The sequence below is a fragment of the Pelmatolapia mariae genome, linkage group LG6, assembly GCF_036321145.2.
Source record: "Pelmatolapia mariae isolate MD_Pm_ZW linkage group LG6, Pm_UMD_F_2, whole genome shotgun sequence".
NCBI lineage: Eukaryota > Metazoa > Chordata > Actinopteri > Cichliformes > Cichlidae > Pelmatolapia > Pelmatolapia mariae.
Window position 1 is genome coordinate 27,103,234 of NC_086232.1, and position 19,646 is coordinate 27,122,879.

The 19,646-nt window shown below is 43.3% G+C and overlaps 1 protein-coding gene across 1 annotated transcript; it reads left to right on the forward strand.

Annotated features, from left to right (window-relative positions):
* LOC134629262 (transcription activator BRG1) lies at positions 1-19,239 on the forward strand. Its single transcript, XM_063476443.1, is given in 34 exon segments — positions 1-84; positions 628-884; positions 1,653-1,785; positions 2,312-2,854; positions 3,057-3,155; positions 3,314-3,572; positions 4,755-4,881; positions 5,049-5,222; positions 5,318-5,491; positions 5,586-5,759; positions 5,873-5,920; positions 8,105-8,235; positions 9,422-9,479; positions 9,592-9,701; positions 9,817-9,964; positions 11,155-11,318; positions 11,423-11,489; positions 11,571-11,681; positions 12,237-12,479; positions 12,571-12,684; positions 12,855-12,962; positions 13,213-13,299; positions 13,526-13,572; positions 13,664-13,830; positions 13,956-14,119; positions 14,375-14,666; positions 14,669-14,796; positions 14,897-15,115; positions 15,256-15,518; positions 15,933-16,041; positions 16,192-16,293; positions 16,644-16,776; positions 16,950-17,089; positions 17,426-19,239. Coding segments are annotated over 33 exon segments (5,088 nt in total). The 5' UTR covers positions 1-84; positions 628-668; the 3' UTR covers positions 17,462-19,239.
* The last annotated feature ends 407 nt before the right edge of the window (positions 19,240-19,646 follow it).

Below are 19,646 nucleotides of genomic sequence, written 5' to 3' on the forward strand. Positions count from 1 at the left end.
CATTCGGTCATAGGAGCTGTGGAGGGGGGCGCTCGAGCCACGTCGGTGAAACAAATCAACGCTTGCAGGCAGATTACAAAGAGGGTGAGTAGGCTAATTGCGACAACTGCTGCATCTTCCTTCATCACCCGCAAATATCAGCTCGGGAGCGCAGAAATCCACCCAGGACTGCCAATCCTGTTGATGCGGGTAGGTCTGTCGCACAAGCACAGTCCGCCATTCCCCTTTTTTATATTTAACGAGACACCCTTTCATGCCAGAGTGAAAAGATTCTCAGCAGCACGGGCTCTTGTGCATAATTTACTGTATTTCCCCGTGTTCAGCTCAAGTTCAGTGGTAGACCCGGCAGCTGTAATTGCATATGCGCGCAACGGGTGATTTGGTGCAGCGCAGCAGGAGAGCAGAGAGTCTACATCTGATAGGCTGGACAAAAATTCACCCCTATCCCGCAAAGATTGTGCACCCTCATCATTTATTAGAAATGCAGCTGAAGTCATATGCAGACTTTATTGCCATGATTTTTTAATTGTCTAAACCAAAACCTTATTACTTCTTTCTTAGATAAGTAATTGGTGCATATTTAATTGCCCTCTTACTGAAATTTGTCATTTCTCTTCTTTCTCTCAGGTCCCTCCTGCTCATCCAGGAGCAGGAGATCCCGGGAGATCATGTCAACACCTGATCCCCCCATGGGAGGCACTCCTCGCCCCGGTCCCTCCCCTGGTCCGGGTCCTTCTCCTGGGGCTATGCTTGGCCCCAGCCCCGGACCCTCCCCAGGCTCCTCTCACAGTATGATGGGCCCCAGCCCTGGTCCCCCCTCCTCTGGACACTCCCAGCCAGGGCCCTCTGGATATGGCCCGGACAGCATGCACCCTCTGCACAAAGTAAGGGCATTCAGGCAGCAGTCCCAGTGAGACGCTCTACTGCTGCTCGTGTTTCCGTCCTTTAGGGAACCGCAGTTTGTCAGCAATTACTTTTTAAACCTCATTGCTACAGATTTACAGTGACTCTTAAACAGAAAGGATTTAAACATTACTTTCACTTGCTTAAGAATGAAGTGTAGATGATGCACATGTACAGCAAAGCATTCAAGCATTTTCATCTTCAGATTTCCATCTTCATTTAAATTTGATGTTTTCATCATGCTTAATTTTGCTCTTTGTAGTTATAAGATCTAAATATCAGTATAATGTTAATAGACACACATATTATCTAATATTTATTCACTAAATAAATTATTAACTACTAGCTAAGCTTGAAGGAGAATGTATCAGAAATATTTAACCTAAGAAAACCATTGATTTGTTCCATTGATTACAGGTACGTGATTTATTTCAGTGTTTTTTTCTAAACATTATTATTCACTGAGAGTTGAAAACTTGATATGCACTAAGTAGCACCTGTACCTGTGAACCATATCAGTGCTCCTCTTCCATATTTGACCCAAAAACCGAACATGTTTGACTTGACATTGGTTAACTGCTCTTACTCTACATGGTTTTTTTTTCATATAACTACACTTCTGCTTACTTATTTTTTTTCCTTTGGTATTTGCTTTTAACTCAGTGAAACTTCTGCAAAACCTCTGCAATGGCAACTTTTGTTCAAAACTGATAGTGTTTAACTTCAGCACTGTCTGATTCCTCCCACAGCCCATGGAGGGTTTGCACGAGAAAAGCTTGAGTGAGGAGAGCCGTTTAAGTCAGATGAAGGGACTGTCAGTGAGACAGGGCGGGCACAGTGGTATGGGCCCCCCACCCAGTCCTCTAGACCAACACTCACAAGGTAGGCATGTTACCTAAACCATTCTTAAGCAATTTGCTTAATTCCTACATTGCGTAAGACATGTGACGGCTTTTAAGCATGACTTAACGGCAGTGGTGTGACTATGTGTCCTGACTGGCTCAGAGGGGAGTGTCTCTGTTGTCACCAGCTGTAACATGAACCATGAAAACCATTTCACTGTTTCATTATTGAAATACTGAATGATATACAACTGTCATGGCTCAGTCTAGCTCAGACAAAGACAGCCCGCTCTGTGCTGTAAGGATGGGATATAGACAGGCTTAACGTGGTGAATCACAGTTAACAATCTCCTGGAAATAATCATAACAATAATAATAATCCAGGATTTGATCAAATTTAGACAATAATTTATTGTTTGTGAGGGTTTGCCTCAGGTTTGGTACGATGATAAGTTTGGTGTTTTGTGCTTGGCTTGAAGACTGTAAGATTATTATAAAATTTTCCTTTGAGGACCCGTAGAGAGTGATTCTCTCTACCTGCCTGCCTTTTTTTCTGTGTATTCCAGGCTACCACTCTCCATTAGGTGGCTCTGATCACTCAAGTCCCATCCCTTCAAATGGTCCCCCCTCTGGGCCCCTTATGCCCTCATCATCTTCCTCCTCTTCCTCTGGTGGTCCTGGCTCTGCCTCTACACCATTAGATGGCTCCAGTGGAGATCAGCACATTTTGGGTCCTAATAACCGACCCGTCCCTCCAGGCAGTTCTGGACCAGGCCCAAGCCCTGGACCCAGTCTTGGCCCCAGTGTCCCTAGCCTTGGTCCTGGCCTTGATACCAGCGGCCCTGCGGGACCTGGAGGTCCTGGTGGTCCAACTCCCTTTAACCAGAACCAGCTTCACCAACTTAGAGCCCAGATCATGGCTTATAAGATGCTAGCCCGGGGACAGCCCCTCCCAGACCACCTTCAAATAGCTGTCCAAGGAAAGAGGCCGATGCCAGGGATGCAGCAGCCCATGCCTAGTTTGGCTCCCGGAGCTGGAGGAGGACCAGGAGGTGGTCCAACAGGACCAGGGCCAGGGCCAATGGGCTCAGGCTACAGCCGAGGTCACGGTGAGCAAGCATGAGGAATGTCCGGAATAGCAGTACTATGTTTCTTATAACCTGAGGGCTAATACGTAGAAGACTAATTCACACCTCCACTTTAAGTCTTCCTCAGCGTTTCATAAATCTCCCACAGTATTGTTTCTAAAATTTTAACAAGGCCTTGTTATGAATATCATCCGTATTCAATCTGCATTCTTTGATTTCTTAGGAATGATGGGTCCAAATATGCCACCCCCCGGCCCATCAGGAACCCCAGTTGGGATGCAGGGTCAAAATACTAATGGTCCTCCCAAGTCATGGCCCGAAGGTACGTGGTGCTGCTATAAGACCTTGTGAAAACTGACTGTCTCTTCACTAGGAGCATCTTTGTTGAAGCCTAGTTAGGCTTATAGACGTTCATCATTTTGTGTAGACCACAGTGACGTCCTGACTTTTTCTACTTTTCCTCACTACACTTTCCTCCAGGCCCCATGGTGAACGCAGCAGCCCCCTCCAACGCTCCACAAAAACTCATCCCCCCTCAGCCCACTGGCCGGCCATCTCCTGCTCCCCCTTCAGTTCCGCCGGCTGCCTCCCCAGTGATGCCCCCGCAGACCCAGTCTCCCGGCCAGCCTGCACAGCCTACTCCCATGATGCCTTACCATGCCAAGCAGAACCGCATTACACCCATTCAGAAACCCTGTGGCCTCGACCCCGTGGAGATACTGCAGGAGAGGGAGTACAGGTAATCAAGTCTTTTGGGGGATGCGCTATCCTCTGTCCCATTTATTTTTCTGTTGAACAAAATAGCTAAATTGAGCTTTAGTTATCTGACTCTTAAGGGTTGTGTTAATTTATACTGCACCATAATCAGTACTTATATTTAAAGATGGCCTGCTTTACTTTGTGTTAAAACTTTTAAAGCATATAATATTTACCATAAGCTTTTTCTTGTATATTTTCTATCTTATGTTTATAATATAGTACAAAAAAATCAAAAGTACAAAACAATACATCATTTTTTTTGCATCGACATTTGGGAAGCAAATCTTCTGTCAAGGCCAGTTTTGCTGTTTTATTCCACACCAGAATTGAATAATTTCTTCCTTTTCCACTTTACCTTGCCTTTATTCTTATTTTATTCTTATTTTATTTTATTCTAATTTTTGCTTCATAACTTTTGCACTGTCCACTTCCTGCTGTGACAAAACAAATTTCCCACGTGTGGGACTAATAAAGGTTATCTTATCTTATCTTATCTTTCCACCAAATTCCCCCAAATTTGGCTCGGCTTTTTCTATGTAATCTTTCTGACCAGGAGACAAACAGATGGCAGTGATCACATACCTCATGACTTTCAAACTTGTTTGCATAAGTCACACCAAAGTTAAAGCTAAAGTTCAAAGCCCATACATGAGTACTCGTGCCTGCACTAAGTTGCCTCTGCGTTGTGTAATATGTCATCAGTTCTTTTATTTAAATTATTGACAGCTCATTGGAGTAAGGACCTAGCATGTCATCTGTAAATTTTTTAAAGATGTCGGCACTCCACTGGCAAAGACCTCGACTCCAACACCTCAAACACTTCACACAGTTGCAAAGTGATTTTGTTTTTGTCCTGGTTCCAATGCAGTGCGCTTTTGACGCCTCTCTCTGAAGGGAACTTTGGTTTTCTAGTGCTTATTTAGTTGTATGGCACAATGTTAGTGTTAGCATACTTCTACTTAGACTAAAGGCTGTTAATATCTGAGTAGTACCTTTTCTCTTCTGTGTGTTACGGTAGTTGTGGTTTTGTCCAGACTAGAAAGTCTTTCCTTTTTAACCTTATTGATGTGTTTCAGGGACTTTGATGTTTCATAATTCTCACCATCAGCTCCTGCACAAAAAAACGTTGTTTTTTAACTACTCGTTGTATCTGCTTCTTCAGGTTACAAGCTCGTATAACCCATCGCATTGCTGAGCTAGAGAATCTGCCGGGTTCTCTGGCTGGTGATTTACGAACCAAAGCTACCATAGAGCTCAAAGCCCTGCGACTACTTAACTTCCAGAGACAGGTATGCACTACAGTCACATCCTCACCTTGAACCTTAACAGTAATGCATCGTCGGCAGTTATGGTGAATCAGAGACCATTACGGTTTGTGTGTGTTTTCAGTGTGGGTGGTTCTGCTGGTGAGTTTACATTTTCTGTGTGTTTTCTATTGTGTCTCTCTCTCTAAAAGCTGCGTCAAGAGGTGGTGGTGTGTATGCGCCGTGACACAGCTCTAGAGACCGCCCTTGATGCCAAGGCCTACAAGCGAAGCAAGCGACAGTCTCTCCGCGAAGCCCGCATCACAGAGAAACTGGAGAAACAGCAGAAGATTGAACAAGAACGCAAACGTAGACAAAAACATCAGGTTGAGCCCAAACTTCGAGGTTAACTGTGATATTTTTTTAAAGTTTTGCTTTTCACTGATGATCTTTTTCTGTCCTTCATCCAATCTAAACAAAGGAGTACCTCAACAGCATCCTCCAGCATGCCAAAGACTTCAAGGAGTACCACCGTTCGATCACAGGCAAAATCCAGAAACTGACCAAAGCTGTGGCTACTTACCACGCCAACACCGAGCGGGAGCAGAAGAAGGAGAATGAGCGTATTGAGAAAGAGAGGATGAGGAGGCTCATGGTAAAAAGAAGAAACTATAATATCACTTAATGCCCATCACAAACGTAGCAGTACATAAATCCCTCCTACACATTGTACCATTTTCTTTACCCAGGCTGAGGATGAGGAGGGCTACCGTAAACTCATCGACCAGAAGAAGGATAAGCGCTTGGCCTACCTGCTGCAGCAGACCGACGAGTACGTCGCAAACCTCACAGAGCTGGTCCGAGCCCACAAAGCTGCACAGGCCCTCAAGGAGAAGAAAAAGAAGAAAAAGAAAAAGAAGAAGGTGCACAGACAAACACAGACACTCTACTGTAAAGTCTGAGTAACACTGATTTTTGTTTCTGATTATGTTCTGTCGCGTATAACCTGATTACTTATTTTTCCCTTATGTTGCAGGTGGAGAATGCCGAGGGTCAGACTCCTGCTTTGGGTCCTGATGGAGAGGTGAGCAGATGCAGAAGCCTTAATGAAGACTGCAGAGATAAAGACATGGTACAGGAGTATAAGCTGCAGTTTTAAGTCACTGTTCACTGCGGGGAATCATTTCTTCAGTTCGATTCTCATCAGGCACAAACAGCACTGACATCACATGACATGGTAACCCGCAACAGGAAACCAAACAAAAACCTTTTGCTACTCGGAAAACAAGCAAAATATCACCCACTATTTGACTGAGCACAATGATAAACACCTGGACTTTATCACAACAAGAAAGCAAAGTGGTTTCGCTGTAAAAAAATATTTATAGAGCACGTGTTGTACTGAATTACAAATAATTGGGAATTTGCTTGATGCTGTGAACTTCAAGTTCAAGTTCAAGTTCAAGTTAGCTTTATTGTCACTTCAACCATATACAGTTAGTTCACAGTGAAACGAAACAACGTTCCTCCAGGACCAAGGTGCTACATGCAACATAAATTTACAACATAAATTAACAGAAAACACTAAACTAGCTAACTAAGAGGCCTAGTTAGCTGGCTAGCAGAGACATAACAGACTGACCTAACATAAATTACAACATAATTCCTTAGTGTAGCAGCAAAAAAATTAGGAAGAAAGAAGTTAGTGCAAAAAAAAAAAAAAAAAAAATTCAGTAATAATATTGTGCAAAAGAGCATTTACAGGTTGGTGTGTACGATAGTTTGGTGGTGTAGGTCAGTGTGTTTGCGCTTGTGTTGATTAGTCAGTCCAGTCTCAATGCTTTAAGGTAGTTGAGTTAAGCTGAGTGATAATGTTTGTGTGTGCGTGTGTGTGTGTGTGTGTGCGTGTGTGTGTGTGCGTGTGTGTGTGTGTTTCTCAGTCCAGTCCCTTTTTGTTGAGGAGACGGATGGCTTGTGGAAAAAAGCTGTTGCACAGTCTGGATGTGTGTGCCCGAATGCTTCGGTACCTTTTTCCAGATGGCAGGAGTGTGAAGAGTGTGTGAGAGGGGTGTGTCCGATCAGCCACAATGCTGGTGGCTTTGCGAATGCAGCGTGTGGTATAGATGTCCTCAATAGAGGGGAGAGAGACCCCGATGATCTTCTCTGCTGTTCTCACTATCCGCTGTAGGGTCTTGCGGTCCGATGTGGCACAGTTCCCAAACCAGACATTGATGCAGCCGCTCAGGATGCCCTCGATAGTTCCTCTATAGAAGGTGGTCAGGATCGTTGGAGGAAGCTGGGCCCTTCTCAATCTTCTCAGAAAGAAGAGACGCTGTTGGGCTTTCTTGTGCAGGGAGCTGGTGTTGAGGGACCAGCCAAGGTCCTTCTCCAGGTGGACGCACAGGAACTTGGTGCTGTCGACGATCTCCACAGAGAAGCCGTTGATGCTCAGCGGTGAATGGTCGCCTCGTGTCCTCCCAAAGTCAACAACCATCTCTTTTGTCTTGTCAACATTCAGAGACAGGTTGTTGTCTTTACACCAGACCGTTAGCCTCTGCACTTCCTCTCTGTACGCTGACTCGTCATTCTTGCTAATGAGACCCACCACGGTCGTGTCATCAGCGAACTTAATGATGTGATTTGAACTGTGTGTTGCTACACAGTCATGAGTCAGCAGTGTGAACAGCAGAGGACTGAGCACACAGCCTTGTGGGGCCCCAGTGCTCAGTGTGGTGGTGCTGGAGGTGCAGTTCCCGATCCGTACTGACTGAGGCCTTCCAGTCAGAAAGTCCAGGATCCAGTTACAGAGGGAGGTGTTCAGGCCCAACAGGCTCAGTTTTCCGATCAGTTGTTGGGGGATGATCGTGTTGAATGCTGAGCTGAAATCTATGTACAGCATTCGAACGTGTGTGTCCTTCTTGTCCAAGTGTGTGAGGGCAAGATGGAGTGCAGTGGAGATGGCGTCATCCGTTGAGCGGTTATGGCGGTACGCAAATTGCAGTGGATCCAGTGAGGGGGGCAGCAGGGTCTTGATGTGTCTCATAACAAGCCGCTCGAAGCACTTCATGATGGTGGATGTGAGTGCAACAGGACGGTAGTCGTTGAGACAGGACACAGAAGACTTCTTGGGCACGGGGACGATGGTGGTGGCCTTGAAGCATGTGGGAACGACTTCTTTGTTTGATCAAATAGCTGCAGCGCCAGTGATTAACCATCTGAATCTCTGTCAGCATTTAAAGTCTTAAACAAACCCTCTCTACTCCTGCAGCCTCTGGATGAGACGAGTCAGATGAGTGACCTGCCGGTGAAGGTCATCCACGTGGACAGTGGGAATATCCTGACAGGGGTGGATGCTCCCAAAGCTGGACAGCTGGAAACTTGGCTGGAGATGAACCCTGGGTGAGTCTGGATGCAAAGAGGAAGGAACTTGTGTATGCAAATGTGTATAGAAAAGACATATAAATGTTTTAATGCAATTGCCCAGAGAGATGATGTTTACAGGTTATTCATTTGTCCGCACGTCTTATACTTCTGAACACAGTCTCTTAGGTAGATCTTAACACAAACGTTCAGGATCAAGGATGGAGGGATCATTCTTTGATGTTTGAGGGTATGGTGATATCACGCAGCCTGTTGGGTGTAATTCATTTCAAATTCATTAAAACTGTAAGTACATTACAGTTGCAATTATGTCGTTACATTACAAAGGTTCTTCAGTTGACTCCACACTTTGCATAGAAAGAAAACAACAAAAACACATCAAACTGGCCTGTCTTTTGTTCTTTTCTTTTGATAGCTGATTTCAGTTCATGTGCTGGGACGAGGAAAATGGTGCAGTGATCTACAGCTTTTGAGGAGTATAGATATGGATATTACTTTTATTTTTAGTGCACCAAAGGACAAAAAAGTCTGGTGAAAAGTTATGACCAGGACAGACACAACACACAGCACAGAAATTACTTTTAGTTATGGGGTGGAAGAGTGGTGTGTTATCTCATGCCAAGAAGGTCCTGGGTTTGAATCCGCTGGCTGGCTGGAGCCTTCCCGTGTAGAGTTTGCATGTTCTCCCTGTTGGTGCTTTCTGGGTACTCCGGCTTCCTCCACGGTCCAAAGACATGCACGTTAGTTTTACTGGTGGTTCTAAATTGGCCTTAGGTGTGAATGCAAGCATGAATAGTTGTCTGTCTCTGTGTGTTAGCCCTGCGATAGACTGGAGATTTGTCCAGTTGTTCAAAATTTCACACAACTGCCTCATAAAAAACGAATTACATACTAACTGTACAAATGATTAGCATTATCATTTACTTAAAATGACACAGCTGAGCATAACGACACCCGCAGCACAGATAGAAATTCAGCTTTACTGATGATTAAATCATTTGGAGAAGTGTAGTTTTTAACAAAATAGTCTCATATATACATTTCTGCCCCACTTACTGAAAATGTTCAAGAACAGCAACATCTTCTCTTTGTCCTTATTTGTCATTCAGCAGTTTTGTCATTCCCTGACAGAGCTGCTTTCAGCGCTGAAGGACAATATCAAGGGACAAATTTTTTCAAAGTGTATTTATGTAAATCTGTCCAGATATGAGGTGGCTCCCCGCTCAGACAGTGAAGACAGCGAGGAAGAGGAAGAGGAGGAGGTTGGTTTAAATTTATTTATTTATTTTTTTGTGAGATGCGTTTGAAGCCACTTCATATTCACTCGTCCAGTGGGAGTTAAAAGCAACTTTTAGTTCACATGCTGTCACTCAGGAGGAAGAAGAGGAGCCTCAGCCTTCGGCAGCTCCAGTTGAGGAAAAGATGAAGATTACAGACCCAGACAGTGAAGATGTGTCAGAGGTGGACGTCCGACACATCATTGAGTGAGTTCATGTAACGTTCATTTTTGTGCAACTTATGTGCTGTTTAAATACAGCAAATTCCACCAAATGTCATTAATTTTTGTGACTGATTAAAACTTTTCATGTCATTTTACAGAAATGCTAAACAGGACGTGGACGATGAGTATAGCGGTGCAGCGTTTGCTCGAGGACTCCAGTCGTATTACTCTGTGGCTCACGCTGTCACAGAGAAGGTGGAGAAACAGTCCAGCTTGTTGATAAATGGGCAGCTTAAACAGTATCAGGTAAACACGCACAAGCAAAGCACATGAAGCACTGACAAATCCTGCAGTTTGGACATTTTACATCTTTAGCTGCACACTGGTCAGGACTGGACATTGTTTATACTTCATCAGCATCAGAATACTTTAATAATCCCAAAGGAAATTATGCACTGATTCTGCTTCTTCTTCTGGTTGTTGCCATATTAATTAAACACATAGAGACATTAAAAGGCGAATTCATTTGAAGGTTGCCATAATTCAGTGGTTTTCAGGCTTTTTATTACAAAATGCAGTGGGGGAAATAATTATTTGATCCTCTGCTGAATTTGTAAGTTTGCTCACTTACAAAGAAACGCTCTTTCTTTCAAAGAAAGGTAGGATTTTCAAATTAATTTGACGCAGAGGGGTAGTGGGCAGTGGGGATAGGTTAATTGATCAGTCTAAATTGCCCATAGGTGTGAATGCGGGAGTGAATGTGAGTGCGAATGGCTGTTTGTCTCTGTGTATTAGCCCTGCAACAGACTGGCCACCTGTCCAGGGTGTACCCCGCCTCTTGCCCTATGACAGCTGGGATAGGGTCCAGCGCCCCCTGCAACCCTGAAAAGGATAGGTGGAAACGAATGGATGGATGGATGGGGTAGAATTTTTTAATATAGGCTTTTCTATTTTCCATCCGTCTATCTATTCTCTTTAGCTTATCTTTATCAGGGTCGGGGGGGGGGGGGGGGGGGGGGGGGGGGGAGCTGTCATAGGGTCTATTGGGGGGCTAACTTTTTCTATTTTACTCTTTCATAATTTTTTTGACTATTTCCACTACTTATCTATTATTTTTACCTTTTCTGTTAGCCTTTCTCCTCAAATTTGTTCAGGCCCAATTAATTCTTTATTTAATTTATAGTAAATCTTATAGAGTTGTTGAGCCATCTGTCCACCATGCACTCAAAAACTACTATAGGAGTACCCCCATAGATTCTTATACCATTGCCATCAATATTCTATTTATTTCAATAAAATAAGTATTTCTTTAATGCCCACATTAATGTTTTCTTATTTTCTTGGGATGTTTTTTTTACGATTTTCTGTGTGAATGTCCTTTTTGGCAGATTCTTAAACAGTAGGACTTGACATTGAAGTGGGACATCATAGGAAACAGAGTCTCTCAGATTTCGAAGCAGTAATAAATAACCCCCCCTTCTGTTTTTGGCTTTCAGATTAAAGGTTTGGAGTGGCTGGTTTCTCTTTACAACAACAACCTGAATGGGATCCTGGCCGATGAGATGGGTCTGGGAAAAACCATCCAGACTATCGCCCTCATCACATACCTCATGGAGCACAAACGGCTCAACGGACCCTACCTCATCATTGTACCTCTTTCGTGAGCTCGCACGCTTTTGCTATGACAGTGTTCTGCACAGCACTTAAATAAAGAAGAATGTAATAAATTGTTTTTTCTACACGTGAGCTGTCTCTCATTGACAGAACTCTTTCTAACTGGGTGTATGAGTTTGACAAATGGGCGCCATCAGTCGTGAAAGTGTCTTACAAGGTAACACAAAAAATGTGTGTGCCTGTCTTTATCTTAAAATCTTCTAAAGAATTATTGAGATATTTAACCTTTTTTGTTTAGGGGTCTCCTGCCGCTAGAAGAGCGTTTGTCCCCCAGCTACGTAGTGGCAAGTTTAATGTTTTGCTCACCACTTATGAGTACATCATCAAGGACAAACAAGTACTGGCCAAGGTGAGTTTGACTGCACAGACAAACACAGACTCAAGGAAATGAGCATACACACTGAGGCGTAGTTTTTCCTTTACAGATTAAAAGCATTTTGTTTCTTTTCATACCTTATTTATCATACTTCTGTTTTACTTAAGGTTTTTGTGTCTTTGGCTCCTTAAATCCCCCCAAATCCTCTAAAGGTTTTGGTTCTGGCCAATCTGACCTCCCCCTGCATCTCAGTGCTCTCTCTCCTAGGTCCTGCAACACACTGACACGACCTGTAAACCACGTCTCCCACTGTCCTCTGACCATCATGCTGCTATGCACTCATGTAGTCATGTAGGGTTCCTGACTGTGCTCACAGGTGGGTGTTGCGCTTCAGGCAAGACTTTCCCATGTGATGGTTACAGGTACTAGCCTGGGACTGGGCCAACTTGAGTCATCAGGACAAAGTGGACAAAAAAAATCCTCCTTTTATGCACTTTCAGTTATTGGTTGGTGTGGCTGGACAGGAGCAGTGATACAGGGTATTGGTACTGTGGTTTCGCCCATATGTGATCCTCTTCTCTCCTCCAGATCCGTTGGAAGTATATGATTGTAGACGAAGGCCACCGCATGAAAAACCACCACTGTAAACTGACCCAGGTCCTGAACACCCATTACCTTGCTCCGCGGCGAGTCTTGCTGACGGGGACGCCGCTGCAGAACAAACTTCCTGAGCTGTGGGCGCTGCTCAATTTCCTCTTGCCCACTATCTTCAAGTGCTGCAGCACCTTCGAACAGTGGTTTAATGCCCCTTTCGCTATGACTGGAGAGAAGGTGTGCAGAAATATAGGAAGAGTTTTTGAGGTTACAGCAGGGGTCTGTTTTGCTAAATAAGAGTGTGAAATTTCTCTTTCTTCCACTTCAGGTGGACCTTAATGAAGAGGAGACAATTCTGATTATTCGTCGTCTCCATAAAGTGCTACGCCCCTTCCTGTTACGGAGGTTGAAGAAGGAGGTGGAGGCACAGCTTCCAGAAAAGGCATGTTTCACACGCACTGTAAAGGCAACATCCCATTTAAGCAGCTCTTGTTTTCTTTAGCATCATTTCTTGAGGAAATGATGCTAAAGACGTGTAAAAAATGAAGTTTCTCTGTCCTGATGTTGTGCATGCATGCTTAATGGAACACATATTTCTCTCCTGTCCATTAGGTGGAGTATGTGATCAAGTGTGACATGTCTTCTCTTCAGAGAGTCCTTTACAGGCACATGCAGGCCAAGGGGGTTCTGCTCACTGATGGATCAGAGAAAGACAAGAAGGTGAAGGCACATATAATTTGAAGTCTCTTCTTCACCTCTCTTGTGCACCATCCACTACTTTGAATACTCTCTTCACTTAGCCGTTTCAGTTATTATGCTTGTATGTTACCGTGCTTTGAACTTATGTTGGTAAAAAAACAGCTATCTTAAGAATGTTGGGTTGGGTTTTTTTTGCGTGTACTTCAAGTCCACGCCCCACACTTCCCAGTTATTAGCAGTAAAAACATTTTTATTATATCATGGTCAATAGGGTAAAGGGGGCACGAAGACACTGATGAACACCATCATGCAGCTGAGGAAGATCTGCAATCACCCTTATATGTTTCAGCAAATAGAGGTAACACTGACGAGCCCGACACATAAATACTTTGTCTGTAGTTATTTGCCTGTGTTTATCAGTCCTACTCTTACCATCAGAAGTTCTCTTTATTATTATAATAAAGAGAATTTCTGAGGATAAGAGCAGCCATTTCTGACTTCTGTTTGATGTGTCAGTGAGCTAACGGTCATCAAAATAAAGCCACAGTTGAACTGAAATGTTTGGTTGTACATTGTGTTTGTAGGAATCCTTCTCTGAACATTTAGGATTCTCTGGTGGGATAGTTCAGGGGTAAGTACTGCTTCCTCTTTAGGTCCTGATCTCAAACGCACACAAACAAACTGCAGCCTTTGTAAAAAATATCCTCCTTTCGCTCCCTCAGTCCTGACCTGTATCGGGCATCAGGAAAGTTTGAGGTGCTGGATCGAATTCTGCCAAAGCTGAGAGCCACAAACCACAAAGTGCTGCTTTTCTGTCAGATGACCTCACTCATGACCATCATGGAGGACTACTTTGCCTACCGTAACTTCAAATACCTGCGTCTGGACGGTGAGACACTGATCTGTATGCGTATCAGTTCTTGTTGCCCCCTTTTTATTTGTTTCCCTTTCGTTTATCTTTTTTGTGAATTATTTCCTTCATTTCCTCTTATTTCCCACCTTCATACCTCTCAGGCACAACAAAGGCTGAGGATAGAGGAATGTTACTGAAGACATTCAATGACCCAGAGTCAGAGTACTTTATTTTTCTCCTGAGCACAAGGGCTGGAGGCCTCGGCCTCAATCTGCAGTCTGCCGACACTGTAGTTATTTTTGACTCCGACTGGAACCCACATCAGGTGTGATGCATATTTATATTGATTTTTTTTTAAATCAAATCAGCATTCAAGCTCATATCAGCTTTGATTTGCCTTTTTTTTTTAGCGCTTAGAGGCTGAAGATAAAAGTCCAGGGTCTGTCCTCAGAATACTGGGGAAGATATTTAGGTTTCAGTATTTAATATTGTAGTGTTCACAATTTATTGACAGTGAAAGCAGAAAAGGTAAGGTTTGGCCTCCACAGCTTAACATTCTTTATCTTTCTCTCCTACCCAGGACTTGCAGGCACAGGACAGAGCTCACCGCATTGGTCAGCAAAATGAGGTACGCGTGCTCCGTCTCTGTACAGTCAACAGCGTCGAGGAGAAAATCCTGGCAGCGGCCAAATACAAACTAAATGTAGACCAAAAAGTTATCCAGGCCGGCATGTTCGACCAGAAGTCTTCCAGCCACGAGCGCAGGGCCTTTTTGCAGGCCATCCTGGAGCACGAGGAGCAAGACGAGGTCTGGGGTCAAGACGTGTGCCTACACATGAATGTGTGTGCGTGCACCGCCAACACACAATTTAAAGAGTGTGCTTTGCTCTGCTCTGCCTGCCAATGTGTGTCTGCTGTATTCAGGAGGAGGATGAGGTGCCAGATGATGAGACGGTCAACCAGATGATTGCTAGGAGTGAAGAGGAGTTCGAGCTGTTCATGGTGAGTTTCTGTGTGTTTGAATGTGAGGTAGAGATTCAACTGCGCAATAATATTGTGTCCCCACATCTTTCCCTGTGTTTTCTTCTTCTTGCTTCCTTAGCGTATGGACCTGGACCGACGCCGCGAGGAGGCTCGTAACCCACGACGAAAACCACGGCTGATGGAGGAGGACGAGCTGCCCACGTGGATCATGAAGGACGATGCTGAGGTTGAGCGACTTACCTGTGAGGAAGAGGAGGAGAAAATGTTTGGCCGAGGTTCCCGACAACGGAAGGAAGTGGACTACAGCGATTCGCTGACTGAGAAGCAGTGGCTCAAGGTGCGGCTGAGACAAAGATTTCAGGATATAAATTGGCTTCTAAACTAACTGGCTTTCTGGAGGAAAAGGCAAATTTGTGGGGGGGGGTTAATTTTTACACGTATATGCTAATCTCTCACTCTGTATCTTTCCCCGTTCAGGCGATAGAGGAAGGCACACTGGAGGAGATGGAGGAAGAAGTACGGCACAAAAAGACGACCCGCAAGAGGAAGCGAGACCGTGACCTGGATCTCCCTGGTCCCTCCTCTTCCATAGGGGGACGTGGACGGGGGGATAAAGATGATGACGGGAAGAGGCAGAGGAAGAGGGGACGGCCACCTGTCGAAAAACTCTCACCAAATCCTCCCACCCTCACAAAGAAGATGAAGAAAATTGTGGACGCTGTCATCAAATACAAAGACAGGTAGAAATTGTGATTGTGGCAAATATGAAGCTTTTTTTTCAGTCATTTTAGTCGATTTAGAAGGAAAGTTCAACCTGCCAGGCTTTCTTTTGTGTCATGGCCCAGGTGATATGAGAAAGGGGTAAAAACCCCAGATTGTAGACCCCATGATGTCACGGAGTGAAGATTATGCTAAATGTATATAATGATAAGAGGATCTGATAGCAGTTGTTAGGTTTGGTCTTCAGGAAGACCAAGTGGCAGTTTATATTTTGACTGGATTAAACATATTCACGTGTCTGGGGTGGCAAAAAACCCTGTAACACTTTTAATAAATAGCCAACAGCAAATTCGCTTTGAGAGCTATGATTAGTTGGATTGATATTGCGCACTTTCAGATGTTTGGTCTCGTGATAATAATGTCATGTCCTGCAGCGCCAGTGGGCGTCAGCTGAGCGAGGTGTTCATCCAGCTGCCGTCTCGAAAAGAGCTGCCCGAGTACTACGAACTCATCCGCAAGCCGGTAGACTTCAGGAAGATCAAGGTAAGATTAAATAGTGTTATTACATTTGTAACATGTTTTCATTCCTGCAGCAGAGCACATAAAAAAATGTGTTTAAAGGTTAACAGACACGCTTGGTGTGTTATTCTCTCGCTTACATACCCAATGTTTGTGCTGCGTCTTCAATGTTAGGAGAGGATTCGAAGTCATCGCTACCGCAGTCTGGGTGACCTGGAGAGAGACGTCATGCTGCTCTTCCAGAATGCTCAGACCTTCAACCTGGAGGGATCACTGGTGAGACAGATGTGCTGTATAGAAAAACACCTGCTGTTTTATTTGTTTTTTACTTGCACAAGACAAATCTGAATCAGAATTTGTGTTATTTAACTGTTATATATTAGTTCCCGTTGTTGGATTGCAGTTGAAAGTGAAGCCTGATTAAAGCTGACGAAAGCGAGCACTCTGAGGTCGCATTAAGGCATAAAAGACCTCATCGGAAAACTCATCATGCAGGGCAAAATACCAGACATTTAATTACTAGTTGCGGATAAATGATTGATGTTTAGATGATGTGTTGAGGCTAAATGCTTTACCCTGCAGCCACATGATCATAATCAGCATCTGCTCGCTGTGTTTATGAGCAGATATACGAGGACTCCATCGTGCTACAGTCGGTGTTCACCAGCTTGAGGCAAAAGATCGAGAAAGAGGAGGAAAGTGAGGGAGAGGAGAGTGAAGAAGAGGAGGAAGAGCAGGAGGAAGGATCAGAGTCTGAATGTGAGCATGCCTGTGCATGTCGTGCACAGAGAGGAGAAACTGTTCAGTTGTATTTAACTGCGTCCTAACTGATTTAGATGGAGTTTGTCCTTTTATGTCCTCTGGCAAACATCTCAAAATTCTCTGTTTGATTACTCTGACAATATGTTTTTTACATGTGTGTCGATTTCCAGCCCGCTCAGTGAAGGTGAAAATCCGTCTGAGCAGGAAGGATAAAGCTGGAGATCGAGGGAAGGGACGCAGCAGACGGACGGGACGCACCAGAGCAAAGCCGGTCGTCAGTGATGATGACTCTGAGGATGAGCAGGAAGAGGTAACTCAGTGTGTGTGTGCTGATGTAACCTTGTGAAAAGCAGGATTTTAGTAGAAAACTGAGACAAAGGCATACAAAAGGAGAGCTCATGTAGAAAGACGAAACAAAGCACAAAAAGCTGTTTTTGTTGTCATTTTCATTTAAAAGTTGCAAGGATTTGTGTGGGGAATTTTTATGGGCTTGATTGTTTTTTGCTCAGTGCAGGTAGAAGCACAAATATACACTTTTGGGTTTTTTGTTTGTTTGTTTGCAGGATATCTCAGGAAACCTGTAAAATGTGTGAAACTAGAAGTCTTTTCCAGTCAAATAAAACATATCTCTGTTTCCTTTGTTCAGGAGCGCTCCCCCAGTGCCACCGATGATGAGGCCTGAACTGTACTGTGAATTAGGAGAGAAGGGTGTATAAAGGGATATCCCACCAAATCAATCAACACTTCTAAAGTAATAAAACATGCCTCAGTCCACTCCATCCACCCTCAGTCAAATATATTAAGTAGAAATGGAAGAAGAGGAGTTTCTTTCTCTACATTTGCAAAGATGTGATGATCACATGGCTCCATATACCATAAAATATATGTTGCTTAGGCTTTGTTCCAGACTTTTTTTTCCTGCTGTGCATCAGTCTGCAAAACAGAATTATGTGAAATTTTTTAAAAAAATATTTGTACAGTTCTGGGAGTGTTGAGATCTTGTATACAGATATAATTACTGCTTCATTGGTGACAACTATGAAGAGAATAGCACACAAAAAACACAACAGCAAAAGATGCTGTGTCAGCAAACCATGAGGCGGTAATGTAAAGGTGTATTCTGATAAACAAGAGAAAAGCTGCTGCCCACTACACACAGCAGGAAATGCATGTTTGTAATAAGCAAAGGTGGTCCTTATTGTCAGCTTTTTTAAGTTAAAAGTGTAATTATAATTAAAAACAGATCTCCTCTTTAATTTTAGTGTGCCAATATTTAAGACCTATTTCAGTAATTATCTAGATACTATATGTGATAACAGTGTAGAGGTAAGATAATTGTGCTAAGAGTCTTCATCAGCCTGTCTTCAGATAAATGCCCTGAAGCCTTGTGTGAGGCAAATTCTAGTCTAATGGAAACATGGACTGCAATGTCACTTTATTTTAAAAGTTCCACTGTTTGGCATTTATTTAAAGCTATATATAAACCTTTAATGTATATTTGTGACCAGTATAGTATGATTCAGCCTACCTGTTTTTACTAATTTACTGTGATTACAACAACTCTATGAAGATATTCTATTGTTTTAGAGCTATGTTTGACTATACTGCCATGTCACAGTTAACAAATACATAAACAGAGCTATGTAACCATTAAATGTTTGCATATGCTTATAAATGCCAAATATGGACCTCCAAATGTTATCATCAAGACTATCACTATTAAACATTAAGTTTGATTTTTGGACAAACTGTCCTTAAATGCTGATGTTTCACCTCTGCCTCACTTTGATGATGTTTTGTGACAACAGTCTCTGGACCTGCTGTGATTCCCCTGGTGTGTGTACATCACATGTTTGTGACTGTTTAGGTTGGAAAGCCAGCCAGCTGTGTACGCAGGGTGTTTCCAGACTTCTCAGAAGCTCTTTAGCAACACACCACAGTTATTTGTCTGAGGTTCGATGGAGCTGAGGCCGAGTCACTCTCCACTATTGTACAGAATAAAAACACCCTACTTTACCTTGCTGCTGCTGCTTACCTGTTACACTTCCAGTATAAGCACTTACAACTGTTGATTGTAGAATTCAAGAATCACAAGGTTGTAATACATGAGTACTGTAACTTGTTCTTCTGTTGTTGTGTGGTGACTTTAGGATTTCAGAACAGTTTCATCTATTTCGGCACTTTTTCTGCTTTTGATTTTTAAGACAAAGGACCAGGGGGACGTCAGCTCCTCTCTGTGAATGCCTCACGGCCGTATGGTGTTGGATATACTGTATAGAGTATTTTCAGATTATAATGTCAATGCATGTATGTACAGCTTGCAAATTCAGTACTGTACTTTTCTCATTACAGTAGGTAACCAGAGTGAACCAAAGCATCGGTGTTTGCATCTGTGTTGTGTTGTTTCATTGTGGCTGAAACTTGGAACAAAACAATAAATTATTGACAGTGTGTGATGTAGTGCTGTGGTTAAACGAGTTAAAATTAGTCCGTATGTTGGTAATTGATAGTTTGGGTCACTTTAACTAACATATAAGGGCTTCTTATGTGTTACATGAATCTGTTCAGTTCGTTTTTTGGGGGGGTTTTGCATAGCATATACCATATAGAGGATTAAAGGGGCTTAACAAGCATAAAAAAAAGAAAGCAGGATTAAGTGGTCTTTGCTCACTGGATAGCCCAATTCTGTATTCCTTGTAGTCTATGACTAACATTAATGCATGTGTGGACTGTATTTCTAAGGGCTCAAAGTTCAGAACACTCGAGGCAAAATTCATAAGTAAAACAAAAGTTTTTAATGTTGAAGAGCCAAATGTCAGCTGCTCGTCAGACAATCAACTATACTTATTATTTTTCTGACAACTTGA